Source organism: Magallana gigas, chromosome 6 (genome assembly GCF_963853765.1).
Source record: "Magallana gigas chromosome 6, xbMagGiga1.1, whole genome shotgun sequence".
NCBI classification, from domain to species: Eukaryota; Metazoa; Mollusca; class Bivalvia; order Ostreida; family Ostreidae; genus Magallana; species Magallana gigas.
The window spans coordinates 56,261,905-56,285,577 of record NC_088858.1 but is presented as its reverse complement, the minus strand read 5'-3'; the positions used below and the strand labels follow the sequence as shown (position 1 = coordinate 56,285,577).

Sequence of the window (23,673 nt, the reverse complement as noted above, 5' to 3'; positions counted from 1 at the left end):
CTTGTCAGATCTTTATGTCGACTTGACAGATAATTATGTTAACTTGTCAGATCTTTATGTCGACTTGTCAGGTGATTATGTAAACTTGTCATATATTTATGTTGACTTAACATATGATATTATGATGACAAGTAAATGGCAGTTAGTGGCACTAACACGCTTTGACAACAAAATATTAAGTCTCTAGTCACTATGGTTATTTTCTGACAAGTCAACATAAAGATCTAACAAGTTGACATAAATATCTGACAAGTCAACATTATCATATGAGAAGTTAACATAATTATCTGACAAGTGGTGGCAGATCCATGCCACAATAGTATAAAGACAAAGTTGTATATGATTTATTTTAATTTTTTATTTTGGAACACGTGTAAATATATAGACATCATTACTGTGGAACATATATGCTGAAAATATTTAACAGTTTAACTATATATCATTTACTATACACTGTTATAGGAAATTTGCACTGTTAAGGAAATTGAACCAGCGACCGTATGATTTATTATAAACTATAGCCAATAAAAAAATCATCGATTTTGAATTGATATTGATTGAAAATGCATTTATCGTTTCCAGCACTGTTTAAACAGTTGTCAAAGCGTGTTAGTGCCACTAATTATCATTAAGTTGTCATCATAATATCTGACAAGTCGACATAATTATCTGACAAGTCGTCATAATTATCATATAAAATATAAAAAATATATAATATAAACATATTCTCAAAATCGTGAAATTCCTAATCCGGGGGGGGGGGGGGGGGGGTAACGTATGTATACCTACTGCTCCAAAACAATTCATGCCAAGGAAGAGAAAATTATTCCCAAGATCATTAAATTGATATATGTATTTGCCAGGGGGTGGGGGTCCGAGGCATATTTGCGATAATTTTACTATGTAAATTTAATAAATATTCATTTTCCAGACTCTCCCCTCTAGATCCGCGCATGGCTGTCACTTTGGGAACTATGCAATCGATGTGTAATTCTGATTGTGTAAATTATAAAACTCGGGCATAAACACGTGTAAGATTTGATCGACCCAGTTCCTTCGCATGATGCTTATGTTGCAACGTTATTGTTTACAATTTCTGCAATTGTAACTTCGGGCTCGGCAAAAGCACATCTGACAATCACATGACGTAAAGTCTACAATTAGAATTTTGACATGACCTTATATGGCAATTGCCTTGCTGCGGGAAAAGGCATGCCGTAATCGCTGGAATGGACGAAAAATAAACATAATATTCAGCTAAACTGTTACAATAAGCTTACAATGAACGACACCTTTTCTATGGAAAATACCGGTATTATTTTTATAGAAAAAAATTTGAGGTATGATTGAAACTGGATCAAACAGAAAGAGGTTCATTTATGAAAAAAATCGTTGCCGATGTGATGAATGCGCTAATTTCCGTAATATAATTCTCATGGTATTATAAATGGAAATGCCTAACATCTTATTTCTCAAAAATTTTTTTTACATATAATTCAAACACAGCTTTACTCTTGTTATTTTTCTGAATTAGTTAGAATAAACGACCTGCAAAGATTTGGTAATTTTTCGCGGAAAAATTTATGTTACTTTACATGTATTTATACTTTTTTTGTTGTGTAAGTGAAAGATAAATAATAACACATTCTTCAATTATAATAAAAAAACAAGTGCATATTTTTGTGCGCCGTAAATTGAAGTTTTTAATATGGGAGGCACTGTAGCTCTCAGGTCATCCATCCGAATTTTTTCAGACCGGGAGCTACAGACCTGCAGGTAGTTTACAAGTGGCTGTAAAGCTGTATTATAATAGCTCTCCAGAAAATTTTTATCAACCAACTTCACAAAGTGAGTCTGTATTAAACCGACATTAAGGACGTCATAGTCATATCCCGTAATCATTGCTTGAAATAAAAAAAATGTCAATTTTTACCTGCATGCTAGGCTTTTTTCCTCTATATATTGCCGACAATGCAAAGTAACATTTCTTTAAAAAATTTACACACACATCATTTCACGACAGTTAACCTTATCTTTGGAATTTTCATTTATCTTTTTAAAGAGGGTGTCGCTTCTTATGTCTCATATTAATCACAATCTCAAAACCAATGTCTTTAAATAGTTTGTTTTTCTTATCGATTACTTTGCAACTCAGCTGGCCGACCCCGTGTAATTTTTCGTGAGGGGTGTGTGTGTGTGTGTGTGTGTGTGTGTGGGCCCGGGGTTCTTGTCCAAACTTTGTGGTAGCGATAAGGATGCTTCTGGAGATACTTTCTAATTTGTTGCATATACTCTAATAACAGTCGGAAGCAAATTGAAAGTGTGTGTGTGTGTGGGGGGGGGGGGGGGGGGGCTAAACTAATCATCAGAAATCTTGACAAGAATTCCCAAAATCAACATTCATTCTTTTTAAGGTCTTTTACGGAACAATTTTGTTTGTTGCGAGGAAAAGTGGGGGGGGCTGAACCCTCCCTGATGTTATGTTCCTAATGGTAAGGTCTAACTTGGCAAAAAAAAGTGGGGGGGGGGGGGGCTAAGCCCCCCTCTAGCCCCCGGTTCCGACGCCTATGAATAAAAATGCGTATATATCTTTATACACGTGTATTCAAACAAAGTCATCAAAGGTAAATTTTTTCAGTTCTAAGAAGATATCTGAACCCGATCGAATTCATCACTCGCATCTTTTACATGATGTATACATTCACTTGATAAAATGTACAACCAATCTCATAATTTAATTTTCCGAAAAATAATACTTTCTATGAAATGTTGTTATCCAGAGATAATATGATTATAGGCCTACCTAATGTTTTTTTTTTTATTTATTCCGTCCCTACTCCGGCGATTACGGCATGCCTTTACCTGCAGCTAGCCTTCTTCTATCAGCGAGTTCACCGTTTCCATATATGGTCATTGCCTGACGTCATGACGTCAGGCATATCTAAGGTTTAAAAGTTGCAATCTCCGAAACAGTGCAGACAATGGGACAAGAAATGTCATGATATTTCACAAAAAAGATTATCCGATGCATGTTTAAGATGTCAGCATTTACATTCACAATTGATGAAAATGTTATAAGGCATGTAATAACAACAGCGAGCAAGTAAAAGGGACGTTCCCAATGCAATGCACGTGTGTAATCCTGATTTAAAAATAGATCAGCATTTCACCATATTTGAACGGTGAAAAAGGGGGACGGGGTCATTGCAACAAGTTGTAATATATTGTCTATTACGGTACAATATAAGTAATAATTTGTGTTGGATTATCATTATTACAAGAGAGTCATCAGGTTGGATTAAAACAAATATATATTTATACAGCTGGAATGTTTACTGGAGGAACTAAATCGCCAAAGCGGGTTGTGACCCGATTTTCGTTCAGTTGGGCGATTTCATTTATCTTGAAAATGGGTCGTCGTAACTCGCGTGTATTACTAAATGTACATTACTACATTTAACAATTACTAATCAAGTGTGTTTCTTAATTCGATATATTTCTTCCAAAACATCCGATCCAAAGTATAATATACATGTATTAGCTGTTACAAAACAAATGTCAAAAAATCCATCTGACCCCCTCCCCATGGATCTTTGCCAATGGATGAGTTCATTCGTTGCGTAAACGGTAATTGCAGGATTTCGCGCAACAATGTCTCATTCATAGTTTTTGAGCGCCTATTAGTTGACGAGTCAGTTAATTGGGATCATGCGAATACCCCAGAGCACACCATGTGTTTTCATCACAGGCACGTAGCATCGGGGGTTCGGGTGAGGGAGGCAGCTTCCCCCTCCCCACTTTTTTGGCAGATGGCACTTTTCTTTACTTTATATGATATCATGGATTTGCCCCCCCCCCTCCCTTTTTGTAGGAGCATGCAATAAATGAAACTGCAAATAAGGAATTCTATTTGAATTGAAAAACAATACGTGTTTGTATACCCTTTCATATTTCATATGGTCAGAAATTTTTAAAAATGCATTTCAGTTGATTTTGCATCTTAATATAACAAATATAATTTAAAAAAAAACGACTATTTACTCTCCAGCTTTCAAGCTTACATGCACTTATATGATATGACTTTGTGTACATTCCTAAAAATTTGAGTTAATAAAATAAATGATTTCAAGTAATATAAATGTACATGTTCTAGATCGAAGAAAAGACTAACATTTCGTCTTAAATTTGCACGGTCCGTTTATAAATTTATGATCAGCAGCGAAAATTAAAATTCATTTCTGATATGATATGATAGCCTAATTGATACATGCATGCTTCAATTGAATAATTTTATTTAGTCAGGCAAGCTTTTTGGAAAGCTATTACTTGTAGACTTTACATTTGTCAATTTTGTAACATGTCAGCCGTGATATTTCAGAAAACGGAAATACAAATGCAGAGATTACAGATGGAAAGTGTGTATTATAGTAGCAGGTTACATGTAAATAACAAACAGCATTAAGCATCTGTAGGGAAAATTAGATTGAGGGCCTGTGGGGTCAACTCTAAAGTGTTTATCCCAGAGTTTTTAGGTTATACGATCAAAATTACACTCATTGCCTGACGTCATGTTGCCTGACGTCATGACGTCAGGCATATCTAAGGTTTAAAAGTTGCAATCTCCGAAACAGTGCAGACAATGGGACAAGCAGTATCATGATATTTCACAAAAAAGATTAACCGATGCATGTTTAAGATGTCAGCATTTACATTCACAATTGATGAAAATGTTATATGGCATGTAATAACAACAGCGAGCAAGAGTTTTCAAGTAAAAGGGACGGTCACCATGCAGAGCACGTGTGTAATCCTGCTTTAAAAATAGATCAGCATTCCACCATATTTGAACGGTGAAAGGGGAGGGGGTCACCGCAACAAGTTGTAACATATTGTCTATTACGGTACAATGTAAGAAATAATTGGTGTTGGATTATCATTATTACAAGAGAGTCATCAATTTGGATTAAAACAAATAAATATTTATACAGCTGGAATGTTTACTGGAGGAACTAAATCGCCAAAGCGGGGTGTGACCCCATTTTCGTTTAGTTGGGCGATTTCATTAATCTTGAAAAGAGAACATAACTCGCATGTCTTACTAAATGTACATTACCACATTTAAAACTTACTAATCAAGGTGTTTCTTAATTCGATACATTTCTTCCAAAACATCCGATCCAAAGTATAATGTACATATATGTAGCTGTTACAAAACAAAAGTAAAAAAAAAATTCATCTAACCCTCCCCCCCATGGATCTCTGCCAATGGATGAGTTCATTCGTTGCGTGAACGGTAAAGCAGGATTTCGCGCCAAAATGTCTCATTCATAGTTTTTGTGCGTCGATTAGTTGACGAGTCTGTTGGGATCATGCAAATACCCCAGACCCCACCATGTGTTTACATCACAGGCACGTAGCATCGGGGGTTGGGGTGAGGGAGGCTGCTTCCTCTCCCCTCTTTTTATAGAATAAATGGAAATATCATGGATTTACCCCCCCCCCTCCACTTTTGTAGGAGCAAGCAATAATGAAGAGTTCTGCAAATAAGGAATTCTAATTGAATTGAAGTTACATGTAGGGTTTTTTTTCATGAATTTGAGAATTCATCCTTTTTAATTGCTTGTCAAGATGATTTTAATGAAGCTGCCCACACACATTCAAAAACAATACGTGTTTGTATACCCTCTCATATTTCATAAGGTTGGAAGTTTTAAAAAATGCCTTTCAGTTGATTTTGCAATTAATATAACAAATACAATTTGCAAAAAACGACTATTTACTCTCCAGCTCTCAAACTTACCTGTACTTAAATGATAAGTGTGCATTCCTAAAAAATTGAATTAATAAAATAAAAGAATTTCAAGTGATATACATGTATATATATCTTAAATTTCCGTGTTCCATTTATAGATTTATGATCAGCAGCAAAAATTAAAATTAATTTCTGATAAGATAGCCTAATTGATACATGTATGCTTCCATTGAATAATTTTGTTTAGTCAGGCAAGCTTTTTGGAAAGCTATTACTTGTTTATACTTAGGCTCACACATCAACACGATTGCATATTTGGATTTTCAAGTTTACATGTCTGGATGTTTCAACACGATTACCCTACACCGGGCGCACCCGTATTAAAGCAGTCATGCATGTTGACTGGTGTTTCATCAAGGACAGCGATTTGACTCTTGTTCGAACTGGATCTCCGAGTATCTATATAAATTGACGAACGAGCCACATGAATTTCACTTTAATGCCGTTTGTTAAAGGATATGGATGTTTCTGTAAATCACGTCGTAATTGCCTTCCTGCTCATCGTGGTAGCCGGGACCATCGTTATAGTTGTCATTGTCACCAACTTATCTAAAGGAGACAATAACTTTGCCTCTCGTGGAGCTACATGTCGACCAAAATTTGATTATAAGCGGAAATTGTACGACAATGACACCGTTGGCACGGTGTATGAAATATTACTTGAATCTTTCCGCGATTCGAGCCGCAAGACAGCTGGAAAAAGAGCAAGCGAGGCAGGCGAAGGAATTGGAGATTTGAATGGTATATATTTCAGATTGTCATAGAACAAAGGTAGCTAAGTGACTTAATGGGAAGTTAATCATGGCGACAACCACAGTGATACCTCGTGTACGAACACATGTTAATGTGTACACGTTTATGGTCTGTCGACACAATAAAATAAATTTTTTTACGAAATGATCAGAATTAAAAGCTTATCTCAATTTAAAAATAGGCACCTTCGATTTCGTTACACCGATTGCTCACATGAAAACTCGATCTTGAACGTCATGAAGTATGCCCTATTTTGTTAATTCTTGTTTAATGTGCTTTACTGTTTGAAGCACTGGCCAGTATAATGACGCGCTACTTTCCTCATAGCTTGGAAAGAGTGTGTAAAGTTTAATTAATGTGTTAATTAACTTAATTCTTAATCTCTTTATAGAGGAAATAAAAGATGAATGAACTGCCATTGACCGTGAAAGTTATGATTGGTTGCTTTCCGATCGAGGTATTCAGGTTGCACGGACTTAAAAAATTGTTAAAAAGATTAAAGGAAACTACAATCAATGAAACTGTTAACAGAAGACGATTTATTCTATGAAAGGATTTTCGTTATCTGCATTATCTTGCACAGATATAATGCTGCCTTACTGTATATACCCCCGTCGTATTACATCCAACACAGTACATAAGTGGTAGTAAGAAGGTAACAACGTAAGGTCGTTTTTATAAGTTTTTACAAAACATTTCATGCTGTCGATCGATAATAGACTGGATTCCAAACGCTGCCGCTAGGAAATTCAAGTTGATTACAGCGAAACAGTCTCGTGTTCAACTTAATCTCAGCGAAATTCGTCGAGACTGAAAATTTTTTGACGGACGTCTCTTCCGAATCTCAGACCAGTGCCACACAAAGTGATTCGGGAAAATTTGCCCCAACTTCGGCCGGTTGTTACGATAGAAATACGCTAAATTTAATCATCTGCTCGCTTCAACTTTTTACTTTGAACATCCCTTTAACTCCCTATCAACATAAAATGTTAGGTTCCTACCGTTAAAAGATTTATATCCCACAAAATATGAACTTGTTTATTTTTCAATTCATTTCCACACTCATTTACATCTCCAATGCTGAAGAGTTCCAGTCAAGGTCACAAATAGCCTGTTTCAGATATGATCTTACTAAAAATCTGTCAGATCATCTTTGAATGTATTTATCTTATATTATTATATATATATAATTTTATATTATATTCAGTATTATTATACATATTATTTTCTCTTTTCAAAAAAAAGACCTTAAATGTACGGAACAGTGAACTTGTCCTATTAATGAAATGACTTAAATTTTACAGGACTCGGAGCTCGATTGGACTATCCGCAGGATATTGGAAGCAGGACTCTATACATCAATTCATTGTTTAAAAGTAATGACGATGATCACATGGCTGTTGTGGACCACAAAACCATAGACAGTGTATACGGAACCATGGACGACTTTGATCAGCTTATTCAGGACACTAAAAATAATAATAGTATGAAATATTTAAAACATTATATTTGTACTGACTACCATCAAGGAAGAGTCAACTTGTTGTTAATGCACATCTTTATTCAGTCATTGTATAACTATAATGATGATTTAGGACATGATGACGTGACTTGATGTAATGACACGTGATGTGACTAGATGTGATGTGATTAACTGGAAAAACAAAGAAAACATACATAAGTTTTGATGCTATGAATAAACAAACAAAACACACTCAGCATATGACAAATATCACTAGTAAATATATATGCCCCTGCTCTTGTAAACAATACTTTCACTTATATATATATGCTCTAGTAAATTAGCAAATATAACGAAACTCGCACTACTAGTAAATTACACAATTCAAAATGAATATATATGTACGCCTATGGTAGAGTGCACAAAACATCGCATCCAAACAATGAAACCTTAAATTCCGATATATCATACAATAGAAACATGCTACGATGATACTTATAGCTTTAAATTTATATAACATTCTAGATATATTCCTTGTGCCAACATTCTAACATGTTACTAAAAATACATCTTCACAGTTGAACACTTTTGTTTACACATTTATATCTATCGTTTATACATAACTTTCTGCACAAAACAATACACAAGCAGATTTCATGTTAACTTACCAACTTAGAAGTTTTCTCTCGTAGAAACAAACATAGTAAACATGGTAAATGTAAATGGTGTTCAGCACAGGGACTAGGAAAAAATCTAAACTGCTCGTTCCCCGCGAAAAATCCTAAATAACAAAACCAAATCCGGAAATCCGGAATATTCTAAAATTCAAACTCAATCCGGAAAAATGTATATAATGTTAAATTGGCTATAACAATCCAGCCCCCTAATTGTGGAACATTATGTGACACAATTATACAAATCATAATACTTGATATATAATCAAATTATACACATTGAAAAAGTACCCGTGTCAATAAATGTCATAGGTTGCCTTAGATAAGCAACAAATTTGAAAAAGCACAATGAAAGTTTGATAACACATCACACAGAAGGTTCGTCCATTTCCAAAATAAGACACAGTTTATCTATTGGACGCATCAAAGTGTTCATTGCTGTCTTTACTTTAGCTTGTCGCACCAGTCCAAAACGATCGGGAACAGTCTCTAAAACCACACCCATGGGCCAGGAATTACGAGGAGAGTTCGAATCCACCACTAAAACCACATCACCGATTTTCAGGTTCCTCTTCACTTCGTGCCACTTTTGACGCTCTTGCAGTAATGGTAGGTATTCTTTCACCCATCGGTTCCAGAAGAGGTTGGCCATATATTGAACCTGCCTCCAACGACGTCTGCAGTAGTTGTCGGATTTCGTAAACACACCTGGCGGTAAATTTGGCTGTTGTCTCATTAACAAGAGATGATTTGGTGTCAAAGCCTCTAGGTCGTTGTGATGATCGGAATTCTTGGTTATTGGTCTGTCATTGAGAATGGCCTCTATTTCACTTCAAAAGGACCAAAATAGTCCACGCCAACTCTAGTGAATGGTGGTTCATCAGGTATTAAACGATCCTCTGGTAATTGAGCCATTTTCTGTTCTCCAACTCTAGCTTTTTGGCGGCGACATACTATACACTTTGAAATCAACTTCCTGATAGAAGAAGGCGCATGTATTAACCAGTATTTTTGTCTTAACATAGAAAGCATATGATTTCTACCACTATGTTTCAGTTCACAATGGATCTGTCTCAATATCAGATTTGACACGTGGTGATCCTTAGGTAAGATGATTGGATGCTTGGTTTCTAACGGCATACTTGCTCTGTGCAATCGACCACCAACACGAATGAGTCCATCGTCAAGAATAGGGTCTAATTTTCTGACATTGCTACTAAGTTTCACAGGATGTCCTTTCTTCAGCTCTTCGATTTCTGATGCAAATGATTTTCTTTGAATGAATTTCAAAATAGCAACTTCAGCTTCCTGCAAGTCCTCAGCTGATAAACATGTCTCAGCTGCTTGATTTTCTAGTTGTGTTTTGCGTCGAGTTCTGAGAAACAGTTTTTTCTTTATTTTGAGAATCCATGCCACACTTTTCTTTAACTTGTACCATGAGGAATGATAGTTCAAGAGTCTTTCAACACTATCAACATGATTATCACTGGATTCACGTGTATGAATAACTGCCCTCACTGTGATCTTTTTTACCTCTGGATCGTCAACAGGTATCTCATCAGAAAGTTCCATTGGTTTTTCAGCCCAACTATCATTTTTTGCTAACAAGACTTCAGGTGCTGTTATCCAATGTTTTCCTTGAAGAATGTCATTAGCGGACATGCCTCTTGATGCAAGATCAGCAGGGTTTTGTTTGGTATTGATGTATCGCCATTCATCAGGTAAGGAGCCTTCGTGAATCACTGCAAGTCTATTTGCGACGAAAGTGTGAAATCTAGATGAGGTATTTCTTATATACCGAATAACTGCCATGCTGTCTGTCCAAAACACAGTTTCATCTATAGGTACATCTAACTCGGACTTCAACATCTTATCTGTGCGAACTGCTACTGTAGCCGCTGTCAATTCTAGTCGAGGAATTGTCATCTGTTTTAATGGAGCGACACGTGACTTGCCTATAACGAATGAGCAATGAACTGCACCATCAAAGTTCTCCTGTCTTAAGTAGGATACAGTTCCATATCCACGTTCACTGGCATCTGCGAAGTGATGTAGCTGTGCGGACTTTATTTCTCCGAATTCAACAGGTTTATAACATCTTGACACTTTAAAGTCAGAAAGTCTCTCTAGATCTTGTAGCCATTCGTTCCACTGTTGTGCGAGATGTCCTGGTATCTTCTCATCCCATCCTAGCTGAAGTTTACAAAGTTCTTGTAGTAAACACTTTGCTTTTAGAGTGAACGGGGCCAAAAATCCCAGTGGGTCAAATACACTGCTCACCATTGATAAGATACCTCTTCTCGTTAAGGGTTGATCTTTAATGTCCATCTTGAAACAAAAAACATCATTTTCAACACACCACTGAACTCCCAGGGCTCTATCGATGGGAAGGGTATCATTTTCCAAATCCAAGTCTTTGACTTCCTTTGCTCTCCTTGAGACTGGAATATAGGTCATAACTTCTCGGCTATTACTAATCCATTTAGTAATATGAAATCCTCCTCTCATAAGAAGATCTTGCAAATCACACAACAGAGAAGATGCTTCAGTTACGTTTTTCACTGATTTCAAACAGTCATCCACATAAAAGTTTTTAAGGACAGTGTTGATGACTTCAGTGTTGTAAAGTCCTTTGTAATCGTGCGCTGTTTTCCTCAAAGCATAATTTGCACAACTTGGCGATGATGTCGCACCAAATAAATGTACTACCATTTGGTACTCAACTATGCGTTTTCTAGGATTTCCATCCTCCCACCATAGGAATCTAAGGAAACTTGCATCCTCCTGTGGTACTTTCACTTGATAAAACATGCTATCGATGTCTCCCATGATCACTATCTCATCTTGTCTGAATCTTAAGAGTGTACCAATCAGAGTATTTGTGAGATTCGGTCCTTGTAACAGTTGTTCGTTCAATGAAGTTCCCTGATATCGAGCTGCACAATCGAACACAACTCTCAACTTCCTTTTCTTAGGATGGTATACTCCATGATGAGGTAGGTACCACACTTGTCCGTCATCTTGAATAACTTTCTCATCTGGAACTTTGACAGCATATCCTTCTTCAAGAATCTTGTTCATGAATACACAGTATTCTTTGTGGAAGTTTTCATCACGACTGAATCGTTTCTGAAGTGAAGACAGTCTTTGTTCAACTTGTTTCCTGTTGTTAGGTAAACACACGTTTTCTGACTTAAACGGAAGGCTTATAACGTAATGTCCATCTTCAAAATGAATAGAATTTGACACACATTCTAGGAATCTTCTGTCTTCCTTTGAGGGTTCACACTTGTCATCAATAGTTCTTTCATTAAAGTCATGATTAAACTGATTGCGAATCTGTTCCTCCAAGTTGTTCATTAGTTTTGCATCTACACGATTAACGGACACATATGTTTCGTTCGAAGTCGCATGAATTTCGAGTGGTCCATTTATCACCCAGCCTAGCAAAGTTTTTACAGCGAACGGTCCATTATCAACACTGGGTATAACATCCCAAGGCTCCATTGCCCTAGGCACATTGACTCCAATCAGAATTCCCACATCACTGTCAATCCTGGGAAGTTCAATATCACTGAGATATGGATAGTTCTCAATATCCTCTGGAGAAATCACATCTGTCCTCGATGCAGGTAAAGTAGGTTGTGTGTAGACCGGAGGAAGTTCCAACACATTCACACCATTGATGTCGGATATTTCTAACCCGGAAATCACATGAGAAGTCTGAGTATGCTGTTGGCCCATTGTCGTAAGGTTGAGGTTCATTTTCCTTCCCTCCAGTTTTAACAATCTTGCAATGTCCTCCAAACAGAATGTTGCATTGCTTCCTGAGTCAAGGAAAGCATATGTTTCCAGGTATTTGTCACTGAACTTTGACTTGACTCTGACCGGCACAATAGGTAGTGCTTGTTTTCCAGCCCCCATATGAACTGTAGATGACATAGCGAACAAAGGGTTTTCACCGTCAGTATGTTCTCTTGAAGTTGAAGCTCCATTTGTTCCTTCATTCTGTCGAGGATCAACGTGAAGAATGGATGGATGATACTTCTTACAATGAGCACATGTCATTCTTTGTCGACAATTAGTTTTCACATGTCCATATCTCAAGCATGCAAAACACAGTCCATTCGTTTTCAAGAATGCATATCTGTCTTTAAGAGGTAGAATAGTAATGCTCAAACACATGTCCAATGAATGGGCTCCATTACAGAATGTACAATGTTTGAAAACTGGTTTCATCTGTGTAGCACTGTTATCATAGAAAGATCTTGTGTTGGTTTTCACAGCAAAGTTTTTATGTGCTTCTGATTTCTTCTGGTCTTGAAAACGTTTGTTGGCTGAACTGCTCATAATTTCTCTTCCGTATATAGGATCTGTTGCTTTTTTGGCTTCTTTGCGAACAAAGTCAGCAAGATGGTGAAACTTCACAGCTTGTTTCTTCTCTTTTAGTTCATATACACAGCTTCGCCATTTGTCGTGAAGGTAAAATGGTAATTTCTTCACTAACAGTTTCAAATTTTCTGAATATTCCAGTACACGACCAGTATCAATGTTTTCAACAGCATATTGACACTCACGCAAAAATATAGCAAACTGATCTAAAGTTTTTGCACTGTCCGGTTTTACTGGAGGCCAATCGAGAGCTTTCTTCACATATGCTTGCGCTATAATGTCAGGGTCTCCATAACGATCCTTCAACTCTTCCAGTGCTGCTTTGTAGCCACGTTCAGCATCCAGATATGAATAACCAGAAACGATTCTTTGTGCTTCACCAACAGTAAACTGTAATAGATAGTTCAACCGTTCTTCGTATGATTCCGTATTAGAACAAATTCTGGCATTGAATTGTCTGAGAAATCTTGTGTAATTCATAGGGTTTCCATCAAACTTCTGTAGATCAGCTTTTGGTTTGTTCAATTCACGAGCGACAGTCTGTATTTCACTGCTTGGTTCATATATGGGTGTTGACAATTCTGGTCTAACTAAACGTTGCACAGATCGATGAGGAATGCGCGGAGTAGAATTGTCACATGTGAACTCATTCTCACGATCAAGATCAAAAGTTACAATTCTGTCTATATTTTCATTGATGAGGGAGTTTTCTAGTTCTTGGTCACGAAGTTCACTTTTCTCTAATTCTTCCAATAATTTGGATCGTGCATCACTTATCTGAAGTTCAGTTTTAATCTTCAATTCTTCTTCTTTCATTTTCAGCTCCAGTTTAGCCGCTTCTAATTTTCGTTGTTCATCTAAAGCTGATGCTTTGGCCAACAGTTCTGCTTTTCGTTGACTTTCTTTTAATTTCTCGAGTGAAATTTGACTTGAAGTTCTCGATGCACTCGACAGTCTCGATTTCACATCAGATGGTATTTTCTTTGGAGTAGGTTGCACTGAATGTTTCCCGAACCACTGTTCTACAGAATCTTTCACTTTATGAAATCGGGAATTCCTGTCCTGAAATTCTTTGTCATCACTTTCTCCACTTCCGGTCGAAAGTTTCAATAAGCCCTGAAGACTTTCATGTGTAAATAAAAGTTCATCGTAAACTTTCAGCCATTTCTTGTACAGTTCTTTGACTTCATTCACATCTGTTGATGTTGTCAATAATTCTTCGATATCCTCACTCAAAGACACCAGTTTATTTTCACATCCCCTACGATACTTAGACTTACGATCGAGATGATATTCTAAACCTTTCTCGGTATGAGTTCTAGGTCTTGTCTCTCCCGTAGCACCATCCGCCATGACGAAGTACAGCTTCTTTAGGGACAAGATCTTCTAAGTTGTTAATGTTGTACTGACTACCATCAAGGAAGAGTCAACTTGTTGTTAATGCACATCTTTATTCAGTCATTGTATAACTATAATGATGATTTAGGACATGATGACGTGACTTGATGTAATGACACGTGATGTGACTAGATGTGATGTGATTAACTGGAAAAACAAAGAAAACATACATAAGTTTTGATGCTATGAATAAACAAACAAAACACACTCAGCATATGACAAATATCACTAGTAAATATATATGCCCCTGCTCTTGTAAACAATACTTTCACTTATATATATATGCTCTAGTAAATTAGCAAATATAACGAAACTCGCACTACTAGTAAATTACACAATTCAAAATGAATATATATGTACGCCTATGGTAGAGTGCACAAAACATCGCATCCAAACAATGAAACCTTAAATTCCGATATATCATACAATAGAAACATGCTACGATGATACTTATAGCTTTAAATTTATATAACATTCTAGATATATTCCTTGTGCCAACATTCTAACATGTTACTAAAAATACATCTTCACAGTTGAACACTTTTGTTTACACATTTATATCTATCGTTTATACATAACTTTCTGCACAAAACAATACACAAGCAGATTTCATGTTAACTTACCAACTTAGAAGTTTTCTCTCGTAGAAACAAACATAGTAAACATGGTAAATGTAAATGGTGTTCAGCACAGGGACTAGGAAAAAATCTAAACTGCTCGTTCCCCGCGAAAAATCCTAAATAACAAAACCAAATCCGGAAATCCGGAATATTCTAAAATTCAAACTCAATCCGGAAAAATGTATATAATGTTAAATTGGCTATAACAATATTCTAAGTGTCCAGACGGACAATTTTTTGCATGGTTGGGTATTTATAGCTAAGGGGAGATATCATAACCATACCCACCCTTCTGAAGCTTGATAACTTATAGTCTTACGTAAATAAATTGCATCAATATCAAAGATATTTTATAATATGCTTGGCCATTGCCTCATCAAATTATTTCAATAACAGGGCCATCATTTGTATTAAATGCTAAAAATATTAGGCCTACATGTTTTCAGAGAGTAAAGGTTTTAATTCCATGTATTCAAGTATTAGATGAACTTTTATATTGTTTGCTTTCTTTAGTGTCAGTGATCATGGATTTTATTCCAAACCACACTGGAAAAGAGAGTGTGTGGTTTCAGAAGAGTCAGAGGAGAGAGGGAAAAAATGCTGACTACTACATCTGGGCCCCTTGTGACCCAGTTAGTGGGACCTATATCAATAATTGGGTAATGCTTAATTTTTCCAGTTTTCTTAAAGTTACAAGTTTCTTTTCTAATGAAATATGTTGCCTTAGTGATGTCTTTCTATGAAAAATGTGTTAATCAGTATTTATATATTTTTTTTTCGTGTGCACTGGTAACTGATAGTTTTTTCCTTGCATTATGAACTGACATATACAACTGGTAGACAAGACCCCCCCCCCCTAAACATTGATATTTTGCAAATTTCAAGATTTTGAAATTTAAATTGAATTTAAGTACCAAAACAGAATGATTCCTTATAGACTTCTTAATCTGTTTATTAAAAAATGTGGATAAGTAATGTTCATATGTTATTTCATAATAAATATTTTTATTTTAAATTGCTAATAATTGCCCCAGCTTAATGAATATGTACTAGCTGCAATAATGTAGCCCTCTCCGATTTTTTTATATCTGATGTTTACTGGAGAGGGCTACAATTCCACAGGATCTCCGTAATGGTGCAGAATTAAGTTTTTAATGCGGCTGACTTCGGTCTGAAAAGATCGATTTTATACTTGTCTTCCTTGAGATAAAATGATTTTTTAATTCAGGTTGAACAAATTAATCGTATATAAATCAAAACCAGATAAAACACATCAGCATGTTTACCAGTAGTCTTTTTCAGCAGCCATGACAGTTCTCGCGTGATTTTATGGGATGTACGCTTGGAGATGGGCTTGATAACGTGAATGTCAGTGTAAATAATTGATCTTACCTCGTTATATCACTAAAACATCATTTAAGGAAATGGTATATAATGGAAAATTCATATTTACCGCGTTAATTATGTTTATAATTAGGGGAATTCCTATATTCAGTTCAATATCCGCTCCTGAATTCTCATTGGCTGTCCCAAAATAAAACCGGTCAAGGTCAGTAGACATGGCGGACAAATTCAACTTTCGTTGTTGACATACACGAAAAGTAACCGATTTATGGACTATACTTGATATTTTTGGATTAATTTATGCCATAGACATCTACAACGTTTGAGTTCAGGTAAGAAATGCAAATGTTATTGTCATTTATAAACGATTTGAGACGAAATAGTTGCGGGAGTGAATCACTCCCGCACTTGCACCATTACGGAGATCCTATGGAGTTGTAGCCCTCTCTCCCCCCCCCCCCCCCCCAAAAAAAAAATCGGGAGAGGGCTACATTATTGCAGCTAAATATGTACATGCATATGTATGTCGTTTCCAAAAAGAAAACTGTTACAAGTAATTCATAGTTTTTCAAATAACTGTTCAATAAGATGAGTGTGAAAGGAGGACGGGCTTGGACATATGATAAGATCAGAAAGGAATGCTACCTCCATCAGTTAGAGAGAGACAAGCCAGACCTGAACCTGAGGAACAGTGATGTCAGACAGGAACTGGAGGTATGTTTTATTATTTCTGATACACCTTGATTTTCCTTTTTACAAATGTCTTTCACCTCATTTATCATAAACTGTGGTGAAAAAAAATCTCTCAAAATCATAAAATGACAGATACTTGTTTACCAGTTAACATTTTCATAACAATTTAAATGCTATGAAAATGTTAATTGGTAAACAAGTATCTGTCAATATGAATCAATCTACTGGTAATGAAGATTTTATCTTTATAATCTTGTGTAACATGTGAAAGAACAGCAATATGAATATTTAATAAAAGACTGTACGAGAAAAACAGAAATATTCCCTTGCTGGCAATCTAGAAATAGATTTTCTCAATCTTAATTTGTCTGTAATAAGTTTGTAATATTATAACATACAATTTCCTACTTAGAATATCCTCAGCTTTTGGTTGAACAAAGGAGTGGACGGTTTCCATGTCCAGAATGTTCAGCACCTGTACGAAGACCAGGACCTGAGAAATGAAACTCTTATCCCAGGAAAGACGGGCAATGTGAGTGTGCACAAGAAACATAAAAAGATGGTGATTTTGACAATAGTTAAACAACTCATGAATCAAAGATTACACATGCATGTACTTGATTTTTCTATATTTTAAATATACTATATGAGGCCGATGAACAATTATAGATTGGATGCACATAAAGGGTTTACTTTGTTTAAACCAGGCATATGATGACTTTGACCACACCCAGACCAGAAATCATCCAGAGAATGCGAAGCTGCTGCAGTCCTGGAAACATGTATTAGACACCTTCATTCCTAAAACATGCAGAGAGAGGGCTCTTGTTGTAACCACTGGGAATGACATTGATGCGGCCATGAAGTACTTAGATGCAGGAGTCAACATTGTAAGGGTCAACCTGATGTCTGGGAATGGAACTTCATTGGCTGAGCACATAGAGACTATTTTGAATCAGCTGGATGATGATGCAGCCTGCAAAAGAATTGGATGGATGGTGGGCATAAACCACATTCATATATCAAATACAGTGCATTTGTGCAAAGTTGCACACAATTATTATCAAATGCATGGGTTGAATGTCAAAAAAGTTACAAGAAACATTTTTATTTTCAGTACAGTGATAAAGATTCCAGTCGTCTAGCCAGCAAAGTGGGCCCAGAAAACGTCAAAGCATTCTTAACTATACAAGCCACCGTCCCTGGGATTCCATTCAATTACTATGGCAACGAGATCGGAATGACTGACCACCCAACACATTCTGGCCGATGGAAGTACAGGACACCGATGCAGTGGGACCGTAATGGTACAGGGTTTTCCCAAAACCCTCCATGGCTGACTCAAAATCCAAACCACAAGACAGTGAATGTTGAGGTAACAATATGGCATCGTGTTGTCAGTCAAATCAGTGCTATATGTTTATAAACTATTTATAATATATTTAAAACATATAAATACATGATTTTTACTATTCTTGTATTATACCAAGTGTTGATATTTTTTTTATCCTTTCATACGTACTCTATCTTCTATCAGTCCTGGATGCCAATATTGACTATATATGGATAAAGAGAAACAAAATTCCAGGAAAATCTCAACAATGCTTTTAGACAATAATTACTATTGAAAATATTCTTATGATATAAATGAATATAAGATTTATGTTATAAGCATATTTTCGATATCTTTAACACAATAATAAATCCCAATTTGATATATACACTTTGGTTTGTACATTTACAGTCAGAGCTGTCCTCAGCAGATAATTTCACCACTCTAAAGGTGTACAAGAGACTCCAGGAGTTGAGGAGGAGGAAATCCTTCCAGTGGGGTGAGACGAGAGTGTTCAGGGAGGGGGATCTCTTGATGTACACCAGGAAGGCCAAGGGATTCCCCGGGTATCTGGTGGCTGTAAACCTGGGGAAAGACGAGGTGACCATTGAATCTCTACTGGCAGCTACAGGAATTCCGAAGGAAGTCAAGGTTGTGTTCCATACTCATAAAATGATCCAAGATACTGACATTAGTAGGTCTATGGAGAATTCCTTGGGACCTAGTCAAGGGGTCATATTAGAATATCCTTGATGATTTGTTTTACCTCGCCATCTTATGGTGGACACTATAATCTGTGATCATTGACCGTCCATAGCAAAATGTGATAAATCTTCTTCCAGATAATTACGTATCTGGGGGAACAAACAAGGGGATTTTTCAAGGCATTAAATGCATTATTTCTAGGTATATTGTCTGGTGGAAGATTTTATTGGAGTTTAAGTTTTTGTTGGTGTGTATAAATGTGTTGGCATGTACCATAATTTATCTGAATACATATTTTAACGGATTAATTAAGTTTAACTTAATTAAGGTTATTTTTATCTTTGAATAAAAAATATTCTTTAAATACCAGTATTTCTTGTTCATTATTTAAAAAAAACTAGATTTGACCCGTGCGTGCACGGGTTGACATTGCATATGATATCGGACATTTACGAAATCGATCATCGACACACCGTATTGTTGACATTTACAATGTACATAACCAAGCTTTAAGCCTACAATAATGCTATTAATTTCACTACACTCTGCTTAGTTAGAATAACTGTGTCTCGGGACAGACTTTCACAACAGTTAAAATGCCTCCCATATACCCGTAATGGCCGGAATGCTGGAGAAAACGTACCCAGGAGAAAACGTACCCAATTTACCCGGGTACGCTTTCTACAAAAGAAAACGTACCATAAATAATGGTTTTCATAGATATTCTTAAATGAAACAAAATAAAATATACAATAAACATCAGCATGGGGAGGCAATACATAATATTACATAATAATAACTGATGAGGTATTTAATTTATTATCACTATAATTAAAATCAGAAGATCTCGCATAGAGAAACTCAAATCGGTAAGGCGACCGATAAATTGATAATTAGAAGAAGTAGACTGATAACATTTTATGGCAAGTCATTATTTCGTACTAAAATAAAAGTTGCTACAATTATTATAAAGATACTATTCATAACATGAATATATTTCTATACATCTATGCATTAAAGTAGCATATGAAAATTATTTAATATGCCCAACCCTTTTATAATTATAAAATATTCAATTCATATATCTATAAAATTCTATATCAAATTTCTATATATTTATTATGCAAAATAGTATTTAAAAGTATTAAAAACTATTAAGTAGTATATTTATGATTTTCATAGAGTACGTTTTCTCTCGGAGAAAACGTACCCGGTTACGTTTTCTCCTGGAGAAAACGTACCCTAGAGATTGGGTACGTTTTCTCCTTGGTACGTTTTCTCCTGATACCCCGTAATGTAGCAAAAAAATTACAGGATTGCTCTAAAACGATTTTGGATTAAATTAATGAAGCTATATTGAAAATAACAGTTAAATTATTCATAACAAACCATTTTGAGGTTGTAGATACCTTTCATCAAATCTTTAATAATTTTTATTCATATTAATGAAGAATTACAGTGTAAACACTTTTTTCACCAACGTTTTGCTCGCTTCGAACTTACACACCATGCTGACATTCGAACTCTCGTGATTTTTCATATTAAATGCACTGAGTTAGAGTTATCTCCCGTATTTCCTTTGATAAATAGAATATATGACAAATTTTCAATAATTTACGTGATTTGTATTATCGTTTCTGAGTTTATCCATGCAAATGTGATATTGTGGAAATATAAGATTAGCGTGAATGTAATGCGCATGCGCAAGATTGTAAAATCCAAAACATTTAGATGATTTCCGGATTTTTTAAAGGAATTTTCGTTGATTATTAATTAGCGAAGCTTGATTGAGAAAAAATAAAAACAAATTGGTAATCTTCAAGTATCAATAATGTTTAAAATATATAAAACAAAAGACAGTACTCTTCCGATTTCTCGGTATTAAAGCTAAAAAGTTCGAGTCTATTATTTTAATATAGTAGTATAGATGTTGGTGCCAGCAGAGTGAACATGTACCGGTACTTTTCCATTAAACTTTTCTGTTGGTGTCAGCATTTCACTTGTTTAACCAAGTTTTCCAAAGGAAAAATCCGAGTACATGTATTAAAATGATGAAAATGGCGGGCGGTTGCCAGAAGGGTACCCTTATTGTATGGATAACTCCTCAAAAGGATTTTGATTTCTGATAGATAACTCCCAGTTTTCAAGATAGGAAGCTCTTGTTTTGCAGATCAATTGTACATATATCAGAGGTGTGCATATTCTGGGAATTTGATTTCTTTTTTAGAAGTAATGCATATATAATAGGGTTATTGTACAGGTATCTCCTCCTTCTACAGTTTTTAAGATTTTCAGATCAATTATACATATATCAGAGGTGTGCATATTGCTAGGATTTTAATTTCTGATTATTTATGAAAAAAATACCAGCTGTTGAACTTTCTTATAAGAAAGGTGTAAACATTAAGAATAAAAATGCTTTTCTTTAATGATTCATGCAGAATAAAAAGGTGGCGACATTGCAGAAAAAAAACATAACCCAGGTTATGTAAATTTTTTCTACGATGATCGCTACCCTCATTATCAACACGAATCATTAAAGAAAGCATTTTGTTCTTTAAATTTACACCTTTCTTATAAGAAATCAATAAATTGATTGTAAAAAGTAGTAAATTTAACCGGTCCTACTAAACAGAGAACTCTAAAGAACTCTAGAGAATCCTAGAGAACTCTGGGATTTTTTCATTTAAAAGGGCTAATAAATGCTTTATTATGCACGTATCTGTTCAGTAACATGTTATACTACATACATAAACTCATTAAAGTTGATTTTAAACTAATTAAAGACAAATTCCCGAAGGAAATCTAGTCGGCGTGATCGTCAAACTCCGATCCCGATCTAATGTCATTTAGACATTGTTTCTATATATACAGGTTACCTCAAGCCATTGGTATAATAATGCACGTAAAAACACAACATAATATATATTGAGCTATCACATCTCAATGATCATATTCTGTTGTTATAGATATAACAACTTACGTACGTTATTATCATTGTAAAGAAAAAATGTATCTTGCTTTTAACTGTTAACGAATGACTCTTAAATTTCATTTGATCATTAAAAATGTATTCCTAAAGCATATTGTAAATAATTAAAACAGAAATATAGAATTTGACCACAATCGTGAACATGCCCCTTTAATTTCTCAATTTATGCATTATTTTTAAACCCTTTATATCACTTAATTAATATTTACAATTTCTAGTGTCATAGTGGATCTCGGATATTTTTTCGATTGTCCATTTATAAATGCATATTCATGGAGAAGAGTTGTTTTATTACACTCAGTCGTAAAACTATCAAGATTTGAAGTTGGCGACAAGCAAAAAGTCAGTATCTTAATTAAAATCATAACAAATCACAAACGGAGAATAAAGACACTAACGCTACAAATTATAAAATATAATTGACCTTAAATAAAATCCATAATAAGAATTACATTAAAATGTTGTAAGAATTTAAAAAAGAGTAAACTGCTCGGGATCGAGATCCTTTGAATAATTTAGCCTCCCCCAACTTGATGTTTTGCGTGAAATAATTAATATTTACTTAAATCCAAATATTTTAAATATATATTTCGACTAAAATACAATTTTTTTTATCATATAAAATGCAAAAATGGGTTCTAAATACTTTAAATATGAGAAAATCCCCAGAGTTCTCTAAAGTTCTCTAGAGTTCTCTGTTTAGTAGTACCCAAATTTAACTAAATTACTGTTATTCATCAGGACGTTAACGCATAGAAACATGGGTCCCATATCGTCATGGGAATTTGAGTCGGCCATCTTCATAATTTCATGCAGTCCTTGATTTTTCTTAGGTTGCTGAAGGTTTCGACCAATCGGTAAACGGGGCACGTTGATTTTGTCCTGTCAGTTTCTACAAAGCTATGAATTGAAATCAATTTACGTAAGAAATAGAGGGGATCGTAATTGATGGATGTAAATTCAATTGAACTTCGATATCTCGAATACAATGGATATGTCGAAGTGATTTGTAAGTTTCAATCAATTATTTTTTAAAGTATTTTACCCTCGATATCTCGAATATCTCACAGTTTATAGACAGTCCCTTCTAGTTCAAGATAAAAAAGTTTGACTGTATATACAAATAAACATGCATGTCTTGTGTGGACAGAGGGAATATTTCAGTTTAGTTCTGTCTAGATACTTGAGCATCAAATCTTGACTAAAAATGCTAGGTTACTAACAAAGTTTACTAAATATATGTGGTCACCTAATAGTAGTTGCAATGCTCTGTGAACTATACCTAAATAAATGTAAAGCCTTTTTCCAGTTTGCCTAGCTAGTAAAAATATATCGATGTAGAAGACAAATATTTTGAAAGTTAGTTTTGAGGACCATTGGTATCATTTTTACACTCAATTGTAGAAAATGAAATCTTTTCTATTTGAAACTACCATTACTTGCTGGCAAGTTATCACTGTCAGAAAGAGGACAGAGTCTGACACCAAATTATTAA

At 35.2% G+C, this 23,673-nt stretch overlaps 1 protein-coding gene across 1 annotated transcript; it reads left to right on the top strand.

Moving 5' to 3' along the window:
• Nucleotides 1-6,235: 6,235 nt before the first annotated feature.
• LOC136276290 (amino acid transporter heavy chain SLC3A1-like) lies at nt 6,236-19,489 on the top strand. The gene is made up of 8 exons (XM_066087943.1): nt 6,236-6,553; nt 7,870-8,049; nt 15,625-15,770; nt 17,044-17,169; nt 17,561-17,680; nt 17,856-18,146; nt 18,266-18,523; nt 18,893-19,489. The coding sequence occupies exons 1-8, from the start codon at nt 6,271-6,273 to the stop codon at nt 19,232-19,234; spliced, it is 1,746 nt and encodes a 581-aa protein (XP_065944015.1). The 5' UTR covers nt 6,236-6,270; the 3' UTR covers nt 19,235-19,489.
• The last annotated feature ends 4,184 nt before the right edge of the window (nt 19,490-23,673 follow it).

Bases quoted from the DNA above. Each gene is read 5' to 3' on its own strand.
- LOC136276290 (XM_066087943.1), top strand. From the start codon at position 6,271: ATGGATGTTTCTGTAAATCACGTCGTAATTGCCTTCCTGCTCATCGTG. The intron at 17,681-17,855 runs GTGAGTGTGCAC...TGTTTAAACCAG, and splicing joins TCCCAGGAAAGACGGGCAAT to GCATATGATGACTTTGACCA. The intron at 18,147-18,265 runs GTGGGCATAAAC...TTTTATTTTCAG, and splicing joins GCAAAAGAATTGGATGGATG to TACAGTGATAAAGATTCCAG.